Below are 17,669 nucleotides of genomic sequence, written 5' to 3'. Positions count from 1 at the left end.
TTCTCCAGTGCTCCACTTTTCTTGTTTATAAAGAAATACCTCCGAGTGCCCTGTCTTCTTCTGCTTCCCACGGTGATTAAGTGGCTGTAGCAGGAGTTCCAGACACCCCTCTTTGTTTTGCCAATTAAGGACCCAGGGGGGAGAACATGATTTCAAGGGTCATGTACTTTTCAGAGAGCCACACCAACTTCTGCTGTAAAATCTGGCCATCCTTACATGACCGGGAACTCAACCGTGTAAGGGCAGTTTAACCTCATTTGACCTTTCAGAACCATCTTATTACAACACAGGGGAGAGTGCCTTAAGTCAACGGTCCAATGATTTCTGCAGATCAGGACCAAGGTGATAATTCAGGAAAGACACATCTAGTGGCTTAATTTCATCGTTACTATAGTGCTGTCACAGTAGCACTAACCACCACCCCCCCAACAAAATAAATACACAGACTGTATAACTTTTCCAGAAGAGCTTGTTTGATCCAACAGATTTTACTCCGTGAGACAGGCTTTACTGTGTTTGTGCAGTGTCTCCCCCCCTTTTAATCTCCCCCTGAGGAGTATTAATTCAAAGCAATCACAAGATGCCCAACCCTTCCTGCTGCTACTTATTTCTCCTTTACATTCCCTTACTCTGTCTCCCCTAGACCAAACGCTTGTATCTGGGTTGGCTCACTTGCGTTTATTCGAACCCAGGGGCTGCCTCTGAAACAAACAAGCAAACAAAAAAATTGAAAGCCATTTGATCTGGGGAAATGCATGGGAGACAGTGTGTTTCACTGCTGGGGAGTTCAGTTTCGTTCTTGCTGCCTTCTGTCTGTACCAAGCAGGGAGAGCAGAGCACTGTATAAATAGCCAAGCCTGCGTGCTACATCCAGTTGGAGGGATCCAAGCATTCTAGAAGGAAGGAAGCAGAAAGAGAAGCATCCAGCCAGACACACCAAAGTAAAAATGATGTATATTTCAGACTTAGTCACTTGAGCAATCAGGAGGGGAGTGAGCTTGAATGGATTACAATAATACTTGAGCAAGACAGCTGGCATCTGTAAAGAACTGTCATCAACAGAGAAGGAAAAGAACAGGAGATAATGTCATTGTTTTCACAGAAGCTAAAAACTGAAGGGCTGGTCCTTTGAGAAAGGGGAGAGCTGAAAAGGTCGATGGCTTAAACTTTTTAAAATCTTCTATACGTGGAATGGGTGAGTGTTAAGACTATTTTTCTTATCAGCATGGGTTGGGGGGGGGGAATTGCATGGTTCTGGTTTCATGTGCACACTATCTGAATGCCTTCATTGCCCTTTAAAGATTTTTTTTTTGTCAGAGTTGTCCACCCCCCCCCCCCCATTAACACCTTTTAGCTTTTCCTGTAGCAAGTCCTCAGAAAGAACTATGCAAAGATGTTGCAAGATTGGAAGTCACTGGACATGATTGGTTGGACATGCCAACCATTTTAGACTGAAATATTAGGGTGCATTTAATAGGGGGTAAGTCCCATGCAATTCAGTGGGACTTGTTCCCAAACATACTTGCATTGATTCAGAATGTGTGATTCTTAAAATAATTTCTTCTTAGTATTTGTTATATGCCATCACCAAGATCTTGCTTTACGTTTGATTGTTACACTAGTTAGAATTCAAGGGATGGATATTTCAAATGCTGGTGAAGTGAACGAAGTCTCTTGGTCAGCCTAAAGTTTCTTAATGGCCTTGTAATGATGTGTGTCTCTGTGTGTTTTCAACTTGAGCTATTGCATGGGTTTTGCTAGCACTTCGAAGCAAGATACAAATGGTACCTTCTGAAGAATCTGGATGGTTGAGAAAGATGTTATGAGAAAGATGTTCAGTATTTTAAAAAAACAACCTCTGTAGATTTCGGTTGCATTTCCATCATTTCTGAAGGAATATATTTTAATGGGATTGTAACATGTGAATCTTTTAATATTGTCTTCAGAATAACGGCTTGGGTATTAAGAAGGGGGCAGCAGAAATATTTTCTTTTTTTTTTTAAAGAAAAGGCAAAGAGAATATTTGTTTCTGGAAAGCAATTAATTTCAATGCCAGCTTACATTTTAGCATGCTGGCAGAAGAAAAAAAAATTAAATAAAACCTAGGAATGTATGCATCCTTAATTAACATTAGATAGAGCTATTATCCTTTCCTTCACTACATATTAATTTGGCAGCCTAGCTCATGGAACAGTTCAAGCTAACTCATGACTGAGGCAGGAAAGAAGGTGTGACGGTAGCACAGAAAGAGTTCAGCAAGCAAACAGTTGGATTAACGATAAAGTATAAGGACAACAACAAGGATCCATAAGCCAACTGAATCACATGCGTATATATGTATGACAACAGGAAAAGAGATCTGCATTATGCTTTCATTTTCAGTTAGGAAAACAGTTCTCTGTAGTTAAGACAGAGGATGGGTTTGTTTGAGTGTCACTGTTTTGATAATAGAGATCTATTTGACAGTTGACCAGACAGATTCAGCTAGAATGTCGAACTGAAATGTCTTTGGTTCCACTGAAGTTTTCAGATTGTGATCACATCTTAACTACCCATATTTTTAAGAGAGTTGTAGCTGTGCGTCTGGAACTCACATGCAAGCAAACGTGCTTATAGGGTCACACAGACTTGCTGTGTGGTCCTAATCATCTTTTCTTAGAATTGTCCCATTGTGTTCACTGGATTTGTTCCACAATAAGTGTATTTAAAATTAGCTATCAGTGGACTGCTGTGTGATTTTTTTAAAAAAAGTTCATTAAAACACTAGTTTAATAAGAGACCAGAGTTGTATGGAGAAATGTCCCAAAACCCTTCAGTAAAAATAACTTTCTAAATTCCGTCTTCCACCCTGATGTCTTAATTTCCATCCAAAGTATTTTAACAAGCTTTTGAAGCCTAAACAAATTATCCAGCACTTCAAGATGAAACTGGACACAAAGCAGGCATCCAAATTATTAATATCAAAGTCTAAGATTTTGCAGCACACAGCTTTAATTTTTGGTTGCATAATTCAAAATTTATAATTTCATTTTGTTTTCCTGGAAGCTAATCCAATGAAAAGAAATTCCATAAGCTTTAAAATCTGCGATTTGCCATGGACCTTGAAGTCATTTTCCAATTGATAATATTAAGCAAGTAACAGCTTGCAAACCAGGAAGCTTAACAAACTTTAATAAGACTAATTGAGAAGATGACTCTGCCAACCTTCAGTAACTTGGTGCAATTTTTTTCTTTTCAGTTTGGATTTATAAAGCAAAAATAATATGTGTACCTCTCTAGTAGCTACAAGTATTAATTAGCTTAACTCAAGAGCTTTTCCTTTTTGAAGTGCGTATCTATTTAGGTTTAAAGAGATTTGAGACAAATAACCCTAGAGAATCAGAGAATTCACACACCGCTTGTCCTGTTTTATTACATGGCTGTACAGAAAGATTATGATTTTCTCGATGAGCTTCAGCATCAAACAGAGAATGGGCAAATATATTGCTGCATTATATTTAGAGAAGATTTGATTCTTTAACACATTGGTTATGGACATTCTGCAAATTCTTCCATATTATCGATACACTTTTATAGTTCCCCCTACGTATTTTACAATTACAACTACATTTTCTGAGAAAATATGGTGTGAATGGAGAGGACAAAATTTGGCTCAATATTATGGGACTGATATGGTCCTCTTGCACAGTTTGGCTTCCCTCAAGTACAACTCCCCATGCATGTGAAGGCTATCAGTGGGGGAAGGATGGTCCCTCCCAACCTGAACAGCCCAGGCAAGCCCAATCTTGTCAGATCTCGGAAGCTAAGCAGGATCGGACTCTGGCAAGTGCTTGGATGGAAGATCTCCTTGGAATACTGGGAAGTGGGTGCAGGCTTTATTTGACATTATATCCCTGAATATCCTTCAGGCCCCCAGTAGGGGTCAGTCACCAAAGGGTGCCATGACTTCCTGGTGCACACGCACATGCTCACATGCACATATAACTACAAAAATACAAAAACACAATCGTGAAAGGATGGTTGCCAGTAGGGGACTTTTGTGCATGAAGCATGAGAAGGGACAGAGAGGGCATGGCAGGAGACTAAATTATCCCCTCCCTATATTCTCAGAGTCAGTGGCACTTTCAGAATAGACTGATTGGCTGAGAGAATGTGTTGTCTTCCTGTGACTCACTGGGTGAAATCCAAGAGAAGAGCCAGGAAAACATTGCTTCATGGGTGGCTGCTGCCCGAGAACTGCACCCCGACAACCATAGCAGCCAGCATTCCCTCCATCTGTGTACAAGGAGCCGCTTATTAACCCAGGAAGCCCCACTCAGCAGCCATCTGGAGCTATGTAGGGTCTTGCACTGCCCCTTGCCCATTTTAAGATGACAGCTGTTATAGTCTCTTTAGGATGTGAACTGCTCCACTCAGTAGGTGGGGGCAGGTTAGAAGGAACATTGATTGCAACACAAGGGTTGCACACCTCTCCATTTGTGATCTGTATTTGCTAGTTCCTACACGTGATCCCAGACCTGGGCCATGGTGACAAGAGATCCACTTCCTTCGCCCACTTTGTAGTAGGTGCATTTAGGGACGTGAATTTCACCACAGACAGGTTTGATAGTTGAACTTACGGTGATCAAAGGTGTTGATCAAATGTGAGCCAGTCACCCTGTGGACTTGGTTGACCCTGAACAGCTGCAAAGCCTGCTGAAGAATTTTGCTTTTTTCCTCCCCAAACTGCATATGCGCAAAGACACTGTTGTCACAAACTGATCAGCCACCATTATTGTTGTAAGAAATTACTTAGATTAGTTACTTAGATGAAGAGTGGGATGTTATTACAACACAACATTTATTTATGACGGACTTATATGATTTGTAGCAAAATAAAACAGAAGTCTAGTGGCATCTTCTAGTGGTTATTATTCCAGGAAATTATTCCAGTGTGAAAGTTCATGTTAGAATAAAATGTTATACCGCTTTCTCACACAGCTTACCTCGCAGTCACAATCCTGTTCCCTCCGCAGTGTCCGGTCGGATTTCCCACCATCTGCGCCGGAGTTACAGGAAGTGCCGCAGCTTCTGTGTAGCAAATGTAAACTGGGTTTCAGCGGTTTACGTTTGCTACACAAAAGCCACGGCACTTCCTGTAACACCGGCGCAGATGGTGGGAAATCCAACCGGACGCTGCGGAGGGAACAGGATTGTGACTGCGAGGTAAGCTGTGTGAGAAAACGGTATTAGTCTTGAAGGTGCTTCCGGACTTCCATTTTATAGGATTCATGACTGATTTGGCTGCCCATTTAAACAATTGCCTACTGAGCGGAACAGTCATACATCAAGGATTTGAGGGTGGTGGGACTCAGTATGAGAATGTATATGCATAAAAAGCCAATTGTGCTGTATTGCATGGTTAGGAAGGCTTCAGTCTTGAGCCAATAGGGTAGTTGTGGTATAAGTATTTTAATAAATAGATAAGCTTTCTTAGTGGAATAGCAGGATAGGGAACAGATCAAAACCTTGTGTTTGGACGTACACATGTACACTCCAGCAGCTTGGACCTCAGTCTTTGCTCCCATTTTTGCTGCACCTCTTCCACTGTGGAGAGAATTCTCTTCCATGCAGTGCTTTCCTCCAGCACTAGGTTTATCTGTAGCTCATCTGGAGATGTTGCTCTTGACCCAGCTGAAGTGTTTAGCTGCAGAAGAACACACTCTGTGATGGAGAATTGTCTTCCAAGGGGAAATGGGTGCAGGATCCTGGTCAGTTGTCTGCAAGAAGCCTGAATATGCATCCATACAAATGTATGACTGCAAGCTCCACCACCTGGCTGAGAGTGCTGTAACCACTATGCTGGTTTGTTGTAGCAGTTAAGTGCGCAGACTCTAATCCGGGAGAACCAGGTTTGATTCCCCACTCCTCCACATGCAACTGCTGGCATGACCTTGAGTCAGTCACAGTTCTTGAAAGAGCTGTTCTCTCGGGAGCAGTTTTCTCAGAGCTGTCTCAGCCCCATCTACATCTCAGGTTGTCTGTTGAGGGGAGAGGAAGGGATTGTAAACCACTCTGGGACTCTGAGTGAAGGACAGGATATAAATCCAATTTCTTCTTCTTCTTCTCCTCTTCCTCCTCCTCCTTCCCACTGCCTCATATACATCCCTATGAAGGTTTCATTTGTTCCTAGGAGCTCCCAGCAAACCTTCAACCATACTTTGAGAATATTACCAGATTTCACACCCTTTCCTGTTTCTGTGCTGACCTGCATGGCTCAGGCTAGCCTAATCTTCTCAGAAATCAGATGCTAAGTAGGATCCATCCTTGGTTAGTACTTGGAAGGGCTGAGGAAGTCCAGGGTTGCTATGCAGAAGCAAGCAATGACAAACTCTCTCTGATCATCTCTTTTCATAAAACCCTACATGCTTGCCATATATCAGCTGTGACTTGATATTGCTTTCCACCACCACTTGTTTCTTCTTGTGGTTTTGAATTCTCCTTTTTTTACATGGAACTGGAAAACCTCATGTTTGTGTTTGATCACATCAGATTTTCTGAATTAAATGTGTTTTTGAATTGTTGAGGTGTGTGTGTGTGTGTGTGCATGAATGGCAGTATGGCACCAAAATGAGGTTGAAATTGCAGTAAAATAATACAAAAATCCCTAAAAGATAAAAGAGAGAGAGGAGGAAACACCAACAATAAAAATGGATGGAGCAAAAAGGCACACACAGGCAACATATGAAAAACACTTTCCTGAAAAATTGCATGCCCATTGCTACTATCGCCTGCCTAAGATTCATCCACTGGCACATTTCTACATACAGAAGGATTTTTGCCCACATCCTCTGGCTTTCTCACCCCCCTTTCCCACTACAGGTCATAAAGCCTCTCAAAGTGATGCTGCTGAGAAATATGAAATGCTTTCTCTCAACTTTTATTTAATAGAATCATAGAGTTGGAAGGGACCCCAGAGTCATCTAGTCCAACCCCCTGCACAATGCAGGAAACTCACAAATACCTCCCCTTAAATTCACAGGATCTGCATTGCTGTCAGATGGCCATCTAGCCTCCAAGGAAGGAGAGCCCAACACCTCCTGAGGAAGCCTGTTCCACTGAGGAAAAAATATTTATCTTTTTTTTGGGGGGGGCTACACAAATTGCAAGGCATAATCTTGCCCCCACCCCCAAGAAACACCAGCAATCTTAAGAAGAAAGACATTCACAAGGAGGGGTGGACCAGCTCTTCAGTTTACCAGGAGATTTTGCTTCAGGCTGGATGGCTACTGTTGGCCAAAGGCAAGCTAAATTGAGCTCGAGTTGCTGGTAATAATCTAGGGGCCCTTTAGACACACAGAGCAGCAGCATTTGAGGAGACAGTGGGCAAGCCTACACCATTACTGTCATTGCTCACTCCTGGGCTGTTTTAACATCCCGGCCCTTTCCTGCTCCTGGATTATAATTTATCTAACTGATGAATTCAGTTACAATCCTTTTAAAAAATGTTTTCTGCAGAGGAAACTAAATGCTGCCTTATACTGAAGAAGATATTGTCTCCTCAGACTGGCAGCTGCTCTCCAGGGTCTCAGGCAGAGATCTCTCCCATCACCTACTGCCTGGTCCTTTCTAACTGGAGATGCCAGGAATTGAGTCTGGGTCCTTCTGTGCGCCAAGCAGAGGCTCTACCACTGAGCCACAGCCCCTCCTCACACCATAGCAACAAATAAATAATCTCAGGGATCACTAAACACAAAACAAATTATATTTAAATAATGGAAGGCACTGGAAAACCACGATGTCTAGCCAGGGTCCTATGAGGACTCAAACCAAGAAACTGTGTTTTGTTTAAAAAAAAAATGAAAGTGTTGGGGGGGGGGTGTCAAGGTGGACAGGATACTGCATGATTCATAGAACCAGTAGCTGTTCAAGCCCCAGTCTGCATTGCGACCATGTGGCAGAGAGGAGAGCTTTATCTTGTCCACCCCACTTCCATGGCTGGGCAATAAAAATAAGATTCCCTTTGCATTCTGGTTGCAGGAAACTCACAGCCAGCCCTGGAGAAACGTGTCTTGGCTCTTTAATAGAGGTCTAACATGTAGGAAACTGCAGTGGAAGTTCCTAACAACATGGGAGGGGGTAAAACTGGTAAATAACATCCCATTGAACCTCTATTAACAGGAGAAGGTATTTTTGTTGAGGCATTGGCAACTGTACCTTGCACTGGTATTAGCCTGAGAGGGACAGGATTTGCACCCTATTTCTATCTGACAAACACTGCGAAGGTTTCACTCCAAGGAAGGCAAGTGCCTCTAAGGTTAAGGAGCATCATGCCTTTCCCTCACCACTGAGCCAGCAGCCTCTCCCCATCTATGGATCACTAATGAACCAGTTTGGTGTAGCGGTTAAGAGTGTGGACTCTAATCTGGAAAAACAGGGTTTGATTCCCCATTCCTCCACATGCACCTGCTGATGTAAGGTTGCCAGGTCTTGCCTGTCTCCTGTGTGTGTGTGGGGGGGGGGGATCATAGAACTTTCCCCCCAAATGCTAGAGTGTCCCCTCATGACGTGCCTGGCACGATAACGTCACTTCTGTCGGTGGTGTTCTGGGGAGAGGCTCCCCTCTGGTCAGTTCTGTGTGGGCAGATCGGAGGCCCCGAAATTAGGAAAATTCCCGCCCCTGGTAGGAGGCTGGGATCCCAATGCTGATGTGACCTTGGGTCAGTCACAGTTCTTGAAAGAACTGCTCTCTCAAAAGAGCTCTCTTAGCCCCACCTGCCTTACAGGGTATCTGTTGAGGGGAGAAGAAGGGAAAGGAAATCGTAAGCCGCTCTGGGACTCCTAGTGAAGGGTGGGGTATAAATCCCACCCTTCTCCTCTCTCTTCTGATGGTTCAAGGAATCCAGTGGAACTTTCATAGCTTGCAGATGTGCTTGAACCCCAGCACCATCTCTGTGCACTAACCCAGAAACATTTGTGTAGTAAGCTGGAACCCTTACATAGAAAGTTGTTTACAATAAATCCCCCGGAAAAAAGTCAAGTTACAATTTGCCATAGCTCATTAGGTTTAGCCGACACAAGTTATTAGCAATATATCAGATCTCTATAAGCTGTGTTTCCACCACACTCTGTTGTAGCCAAAGAATAAGCCGCCAGAATGGGGTTATTTATTTTCTTTTACTGAATTTATATCCTGTCCTTTCCTTAAGCAGGCTCAGGGCAGGTTTCATCATATCTGTACAACAATAAAAAATACAACATTAAAATTCCACATTAAAACATCCAAAAGTTGAACAACCATAGTGTTGTGCATATGTGACTCTGTGTTTCATGTGGATTGTTCATTCCTGCCTGGCTCATTGGAGCCTTAAGGACTGGACTTGGGAACAATGGGAAGCAGGATCCAAATCTCTGCTTCCCCGGTCCAATCACTGCTGGTTCAAATGACCCAACAGTGTTCTAGCGTGGGAACTTTGGAGTGTATATAGTTGGCCTTGTTGGCCCAGTTTAGCAGTCTTAGCCTATCCGTTACCATGCTGTAACCGAATAAAGAGCTTTGATCATTGCAACCCAGCCTTTGCATGCATCGAATCCACTATTTAACACTGCCTTGACAGCTACAGTTACAGTTGATCAATCAGGGCCCTGTAGGGTTGCCAATCCCCAGGTGGGGGCAGGGGATCCCCTGGTTTGAAGGCCTCCCCCTGCTTCAGGGTCATCAGAAAGTGTGGGGGGGGGAGAGGGAAATGTCTGGTGGGCACTCCATTATTCCTTATGAAAACTGATTCCCATAGGGTATAATGGCGAATTGATCTGTGGGTATATGGAGCTCTGGGGGGGTGCTGTTTTTTGAGGTAAAGGCACCAAATTTGCCTCTCCTCAAAACACCCTCCAAGTTTAAAAAAGATTGGACCAGCGGGTCCAAGTCTATGAGCCCCCAAAGAAGGTGCCCCTATCCTTCATTATTTCCAATGGAGGGAAGGCCTTTAAAAGGTGAGCGGTTCCTTTAAATGTGATGGCCAGAACTCTCTTTGGAGTTCAATTATGCTTGTCACACCCTTGCTCCTGGCTCCACCCCCAAAGTCCCCAGATATTTCATGAATTGGACTTGGCAACCCTGGGGCCCAGGGGGAGGCCTAATAACAAGGAGATGCCCACTTCCTCAACTGATGTCATGAAGAGGACATTTTCTTTTCCATGGCTATACTCAATGGGATCCTCCCAAATCAATGGTGCCCTTGAGTTCACCCCCTTATTTTCTCCCATGAGTGATTACTGTTTGCTCCTAAGAAGAACAATGGAACACTGTGATTGGGGTTAAAATAAACAAGAATCTTAAAGACTTTAGTCTTTTATTCCAGCATAAGGTTTCATGGCAGAGGCAGGCAATGGCCAACCACCTATGAGCATCTCTTGCCTTGAACACCCCAAGGTGTCACTGATGGGTGCAGACACGGAGGGACTTTATTTGTAGCTGCAATGGAGACACTGCCGTCAGATGGATCACGGCTTCATAGCAGAGTCCTAACAAGATTGGGGAGGAGGTGGGGAGAAATAAAGCCCTGTCCCATCCTCTGAATACAAGCTTTCCCATTCTCAAGAAAGAAAGAGAGGGAGGGATGTCGAGCAATTCAGTCAAACCTGCAGGGCAGCAGAGAGTGGATTGTGGGAGAATTTAAATTGGCGCGCAGATGAGGAGCCCTGGGGAGGAGGAGGAAGATGCTCTCATCCCCTCTGCATCTTCCCCTACTTAGTGCTGTTTGGGCTGTGGCGGAGAAAGCATCCAGTGTGGCTCCCCAGAGTTAGTTGCTCAGCAACCGGAATCAATTAATATGCTCTGCAGAAAGAACAGGGGAAGCCCAAGCTGCAGGCAGTGAGAAGGTAGGGCAGCTGGAAGCTCCTTTACCTTGGAAATTGGCCCCCCTCCCTTTCGCTCCGTCTTTGTGGAGTCGGGTTCTGGGGGTCATTTCCCTTTGGAATCCAGAGTCTGAACTCCACCCCACCTCCCAGAGTGATTCAGACAAATAGCCCGTGGCCTTTCCTTCTCCGGATGGGGAGATTTTTCCATTACACTGAATGTGGGAACCTCTACTGCTCCAACGCAAAGAGAGAATTTGTAACGCCTGACCTAATACAGGTTAGGGAAAGGGGAAAAGAGGGAAGGCTGGGGAGAGTCACTTGCTCTGCCAAACTGAATTACAAAACCGGTGCCAAATCAGTTAGCGGAAAGTTTGTCACAAGAGAACGTGCAGGTAGAAAAAAAACCCGCACTTGCAACAGCGTGCAGGAGAAGGCTTTTTCTGTTTCCTTTTTGGATAGCTACTTCAGAGCTTTAGTAAGATCCTTCTCTTTCTCTTTCTCTCTCTGTCTCTCTCTGTCTCTCTCCCCCGTTTCCCTTGGAGTCTTTCGGATGACAGCTCAGCTCTGGGGATGAAGAACTTCTCTAAGCTGATTGGAAATGGCATGGCAGGGCTGAAGCTTCACTGGAGGAAATAAACCTCCCGACGAGGAAAATACCATGTACTGTAAGGCTCTGACTTCTGGTGACAAATGCAAGTCTAGAGAAAACTTGTCCACTCGGCTGGGAAGGATGGGTTGGACAATCTTCACCCATTCCAAAGGGCGCCTGGATGCCGTGCTGAGCTTAATCTCTGCAGCGGGCTTGGTGATTTTCTCCTCCTGATGCACTGTCTGGTAAGGCCTTTTCTCTCTCCCCACAGAGAACACTATTGCTGGTTCACTGGTTTTCGTTTGCAAGAGAAAATGGGCAGAATGATGCTTGAGCCTTCCTCCTGATCCCAGGGTCCAGATCCTCACCAGTTGTCACTTTAATCTTCTACTGATTTCTTCTTTTTAAAAAAAAAAAATGGTGGGGCTATACTTTGTTATCTGTTTTGATAGGGAATGTGAGATTATGGATCTTATTCTGCCCATTCCTTTTATATGGGTAAGTTGCTTTGGTTTCGGTGGGACTTACAGATGAGTAACTTACTTGCATGACTGAAAGTGAAGTTTGGTTGTTTCAATCTACGGTCAGGCTAAGGCGACTGTTAAAGATTTCTCTGTGTGCTAACAGATACTTTACTTACCTTTAGTTATTTGGTTCTACTGTGTCCGACAAAAGGAGTTTTGAATCATGGAAGCTTACTCCCTGAGTCTCTTGTTGGTCTTGAAGGTGCTACTGGGCTTAAATCTAATTGTTTTGCTGCAGACTGATATGGCTACCCTATGAAACTTTATTTATCCTGGTTTTAAAAAATATATATACTGGCTTGCTTGGACTTCCAATATGTCAAACTTGGCTTCTACCGATGGTTAGAAGAGAAAGAAAGTTCAGGGAGAGAAAAAAGTTCATAACAAAGAGCCAGTTCCCTAGTCATTTTCTCTGCACGGTCATCTTTTTGGTACTGGTAGGCCAGCAAACACACAGGGAAAGCATTGTGTGAGAAAATGACACACGTATTTACCTTTGCAACGATTTCCACAAATGTTGCAGCACCTTGTGATGCCTCTGGGATTGTGGTGAAAATTGCTACAAAGAAATTACTACTTTACGTATACGCAATACTTTCTCCATGTACTTGCAAGCATGGGATTGCATGGGTGGAGAAAAAAAATGTCCCTCCGCCCCCCCCCCCAAAAAAAGTCCATGAACCATCCTAAGTTTAGCCAATCTTTTCAGCAGCCTATTCCAATTCCTGTTATTTTCTACAAGAGACTGAAGGGAATTTTCTTAGGCTGCAGTTCTGAGTAGTTTTACTAAGTCCCATTGTGTTCAAAGGAACTTCTGAATAGATGTGTTTAGGATTAAGCTGACAGTTTAATTTGAGTAATGAAATATATCATTCACAGCAGAAAAGGTGCTGCTGGACTTTTGCCCTTATTTGTGGCAGGGTATGAGCTTGTGTGAGTCACTGGTCACTTCTTCAGATCTGAAGAAGTGACCAGTGACTCATTAAAGCTCACATCCTGCCACAAATTTTGTTAGTGTTTAAGGTGCTACTGGACTCTTGCTCTTTTCTACTGCTGCAGACAGACTAACACAGCTACCCATCTTGATGTGTAATTCACAAAACATGACTACAGTATGAGTTCAGTGCTCCCGAATGTTTCTGAACTCCTCAGACAAAAATACTGCTGGGATATTAATCTGCAGAAGAACCGTGAAGTGCAAATTGAATTATTTGGAGGGAGGAATACAAAGATTGATCGCATATTGGTGTATTCTCTCAAGGGGAGCGTTTCTTTTCTAACTTTAAAAAAGGATTTTAGAATTCATTTCTGACAATTGTTCAAAGAACGCAAAATAACTGGAAAATCAAATAGTTGCTTTCTAATGCTACTTTCATGTTTGTACCAGTAAGGGATTGTAGTGTAAAGACAATTAAGGTGCATGCTGCTAAAATCCTTTGGTGTTTTTTTTTAAAAAAAAATCCATAAGGATCAAGGTCAGATGTTTTGCTGAGAGAATGAGGGAGTATGTAGCCGGGATCTGAACATGAAGGACATGTGCAGCAGAACAAGTGAAGGCTGACTGAGACCATTTTGCTAGGTGTCATCACAGAAAAGTCCCTGAAGTTATAAGAGCAGGCTTAGCTAAGTGACAAGCCAGAAAGGCCTATTGATTAGTATGTATAGCCCAAGTCCAGAATTTAGCATTAAAACTAGGCAATCAATTTCACAAGGACAATTGGACCAAGCAGAACCGAACTGAGACTTGGCACAGCAGATAGGAGCATTCAGCAGACTAAGGAAGTGGTAACAGTGACTAGTCCACATGCAGCTTCCTTGGTTTCCCAACAGTGGAATATTCATCCCTTGAGAGCTGCCACCAGAAAAGATTCCACTGACAAATGTTCACATTTGAAGAGATGTTATGTGAAGTTCTGTCTGATAGCCCATTCACACATACAACTCCTCATTTGATGGCTGAAGTTATCAGGGGATGAACGTGTAAGTGTAAGTCAGTGCTAACCCAAAACTAATTAATTAATTATCATTTGGCATTGTGTGTAGTATAGCTGGGAAATCTAAGATTGTTTGGCAGCCTCAAGTTCTAGCCCTTTTAGTGTTATGCACCACTAGGTGGTGAGCTAGACTTATTTGGGGGGGGGGGGTGCTGAGAGAGCTCTGAAAGAGCTGTGACTGACCCAAGGTCACCCAGCTGGCTTCATGTGGAGGAGAGCAAAATCGAACCTGGTTCTCCAGATTAGAGTCTATCACTCATAACCACTATACCACACTGGCTTGCTAACCTGAAACATGTTAGTAGATACCATTGTCAGTCTGTGAACATGGTAACTAGATTCAATAGCAGGTATGAGGCAGGTGTAGGATTGACCAAGCCCAATGGATACAAAGCAGTAGTTCTCCATCTACTGTGCTCATATTGTTCACATCTGGTCAAGTTACTGTTCATATAAGCTCACCTATCAGAGATTAGTTCAGTCATTGGCTTGGTGAGAGTTAGATACAGTCATGTTCATAGCAGCTTTATACAAATGTTTTCCATCATATAGAAAAACATTTGTATAACATAGGTACAGATGGTAGAGGCAGGGCTGGATTAGCAATTGGGCCAAGTAGGCACTGGCCTATGGGCCCCCATGCCTTAAAGGCCCTGGTGGCTCCACCCCAGTTTCCCCCCTGCTCACAGCCTTTCCAGCCTGTATGTGCAGCCAGCAACTGAGCCGCTCTTTGCCCAGCTTGCCTAGTGTGGTTGCTGCTGGCTTCCTTGCCAAGTTTGCCTCTCTCTGCCTCTCCCCCGCAACTTTGTCAAAGGGGCTTCTGAGAAGGTGCCTGCAGGCTGCAGTGGGGGCCGCAGGTGGTGGAGCGGGCACTCCGATTTGCAAGTGGGCCCCCAAGATTTTGACTACCTAGGGGCCTCCACAGGGTTTAATCCGGCATTGGACCGTAGAGGGCTGTTGTTCTCAAGCCTAGCGCATACAAGTTATAATTTATTACTTACTGAAAGATCCATAGGTTAAAATTACTATATGATAAAACAATCAGAACTGGGCAAGGACCACAGAGAGCAGTAGCTGGAAGCAGTGACCTTTAGCCCAAGATCCCTGCAGTGTAATTTACTTATTTAATATATTTGTATTCTGATTTTCTGCTGTGAACTGGATGGTCCAAGCTAGCCCCATCTCATCATACCTTGGAAGGTAAGCAGGGTTGGCCCTGGTTAGTACTTGGCGGGTAGGAGACCACCAAGGAAGTCCCGGGCTACTGTGCAGAAGCAGGCAATGGCAAACCATCTCTTGCCTATGGGGTTTACCATAAGTTGGCTGTAACTTGGTGACACTTTCTAACACCACCATTCCCATTTTCTGTCTATGGGGAACTCAAAGCAGCTAACAATACACTGAGGAAAAAAAATAACAACCAACAAGAAAGGAAGGGCAAGTTTCCAATTGTCCAGCATAAAAAGAAAGGGAGTGTTGCTGTTCCTAATTCCTGGCTCCTCCTAGGAAGTACAGCCTTAATCATAGAATCATAGAGTTGGAAGGGACCTCCAGGGTCATCAAGTCCAACCCCCTACACAATGCAGGAAACTCACACATACCTCCCCCTAAATTCACAGGATCTTCATCACTATCAGATGGCCATCTAGCCTCTGTTTAAACACCTCCAAGGAAAGAGAGCCTCCCACCTTCTGAGGGAGCCTGTTCCATTGAGGAACCGCTCTAACCATCAGGAAGTTCTTCCTAATGTTGAGCCGGAAACTCTTTTGTTTTAATTTCAACCCATTGGTTCTGGTCCTGCTTTCTGGGGCCACAGAAAACAATTCCACACCATCCTTATATGATCAATCCTTTCACTTTGTTATGCTATATCTATCTTCCAATATATTTAGTCAGGCAAATCCAGAAACCTCATACTACCTACCAACAAAAAGAACCAATTTGCATATCTGTGCTTGCAGAGGGATTGTGGCTTAGTGGTAGAGCATATGTTTTGCATACCAAAGGTCCCTGGTTCGATACCTGGGTCCCCAGTTAAAAGGAGGTAATGTGAAAGACCTGTGACTGAGATCCTACAGAGCCACTGCCAGATAATTCTGACCTTGGCAGTCCCACAGGTCTGACTCAGTCAAAGGCAGATTTATGTCTTCACACACTGGCTACAACATATTACTATGCTGACTCAGACCATGAGATTCCTGAGCGAAGCCCTGAATCACTTGACAAAAAACCTACACATTCCTGAAACAGTACTGGAAAACAGGGCCACATACTGGGTGTTCATTGTTTAGAAAACTGAATGATACCTTGAGCCTGCCTCCTGTAGATGAAAACATGTATCAGCACATTACAAGAAGTATAGAAGCTGGTTTTGGGCGGTGGCTGCAAATGACAGCATGCATTTTGTTTCAGCAGTTGTTGGGGGGACTTTTCTTTAAACACTTGGTGTCTATCTTCATTAGAATGTCTCATTTAGGCTACAAATTGTTTATAACCTGGTACTAAGAGTAGGTCCTGGCTTAGTTCTGCCAGTTTGCTTAGAATTTACTCATACAGAGCAAAATGAACGCTAGGCATGTGAAATATGAATGCTGTCACTGGCAGTTCCCATTGGCATTGATAAAAGAAAAAAAAAGTTGGAACCATTAGTAGTTTTGCAGGTGAGGTTTAATGACGAAGCTCAGGAGACAGGAACAAGCAATAATGTCTCTCTTGTACCTACGGACATCATTATGATTCTGTCAAATGTTTGGTTTCTGGGGTGCTTTCCCACCTTTGCTTTGCTCTCATGGTTAGAAGGGTTCTTTCCGCTTTGGTGGATTAAAACTGCAGGAAACTGGCTTTTACTGAGTCAGACCATTAGCCTATCAAAGCCAGTATTGCTTACTCTGACTGGCAGGATTTCACCTCCAACTTAATTCTTCCAACTGGAACCTTCTGCATGCAAAGCAAGTGCTCTTCTACTGGGCCACGGTCTCCACCCCACGGTAAGAATTTTACATTCATTTCCCACATACTGTCAATGGAAAGAGATGCCTTCTGCCCTCTGTTTCATTATCCTGGCTTGATGATCCCGGGTCGGATGGATCACATTGCAAGCAATGGCATCAGCCCTCTTCAAAACAAACAAACAAACAAACAAACAAACAAACAAACAAACAAAAAGCATTGCCTGAGCAAGTGCCAATAGGGGCAGCTAATAGGAGGGAAGCACAGCAAAATGGTGCAAAAGGTAACATGGGAGGGAGTCTACCAGATAATATTCAGTCTGTCTGAAACTCCGGTATAGATTTAGGTGGGTAGCCATGTTGGTCTGAAGCAACAGAATGAAGTTAGAGTCCAGTGGCACCTTTAAGACCAACAAAGTTTTATTCAAGGTGTAAGCTTTCGCAGGGCTTTTTTCTGTAGCAGGAACTCCTTTGCATATTAGGCCACACCCCCTGATGTAGCCAATCCTCCAAGAGCTTACAGGGCTCTTCTTACAGGGCCTGCTGTAAGCTCCTGGAGGATTGGCTACATCAGGGGTGTGTGGCCTAATATGCAAAGGAGTTCCTGCTACAAAAAAACCCCTGAGCTTTCATGTGTACATGCACACTTCTTTGGGTACAATGAAATGGGATAAAAGCATTTAAACTTATACACAGGGTTGAGAAAAAAACAAAAAATATAACCTGATATGGGCATTTTGAGAAAAAGCAGGGATAACAAGCCAAATGCGCAGGG

The 17,669-nt window shown here is 43.8% G+C and overlaps 1 protein-coding gene across 2 annotated transcripts in view; it reads left to right on the top strand.

Moving 5' to 3' along the window:
* Positions 1–943: 943 nt before the first annotated feature.
* Positions 944–17,669, top strand: part of TUNAR (TCL1 upstream neural differentiation-associated RNA) — an 82,384-nt gene continuing 65,658 nt past the window's right edge. The window contains exons 1-2 of one of the 2 annotated variants that reach the window (XM_060261891.1): positions 952–1,195; positions 11,382–11,673. In XM_060261891.1, coding sequence (XP_060117874.1) covers positions 11,662–11,673 — 12 coding nt within the window. In that variant the 5' untranslated portion in view covers positions 952–1,195; positions 11,382–11,661. Of the gene's footprint in view, positions 1,196–11,381; positions 11,674–17,669 lie in introns of both variants that reach the window. The other variant, XM_060261892.1, reaches the window with a different exon arrangement.

Source organism: Heteronotia binoei, chromosome 21 (genome assembly GCF_032191835.1).
Source record: "Heteronotia binoei isolate CCM8104 ecotype False Entrance Well chromosome 21, APGP_CSIRO_Hbin_v1, whole genome shotgun sequence".
NCBI classification, from domain to species: domain Eukaryota; kingdom Metazoa; phylum Chordata; class Lepidosauria; order Squamata; family Gekkonidae; genus Heteronotia; species Heteronotia binoei.
Note: the sequence above shows the minus strand (reverse complement) of the source record. Positions and strands in the feature narration are given on the sequence as shown.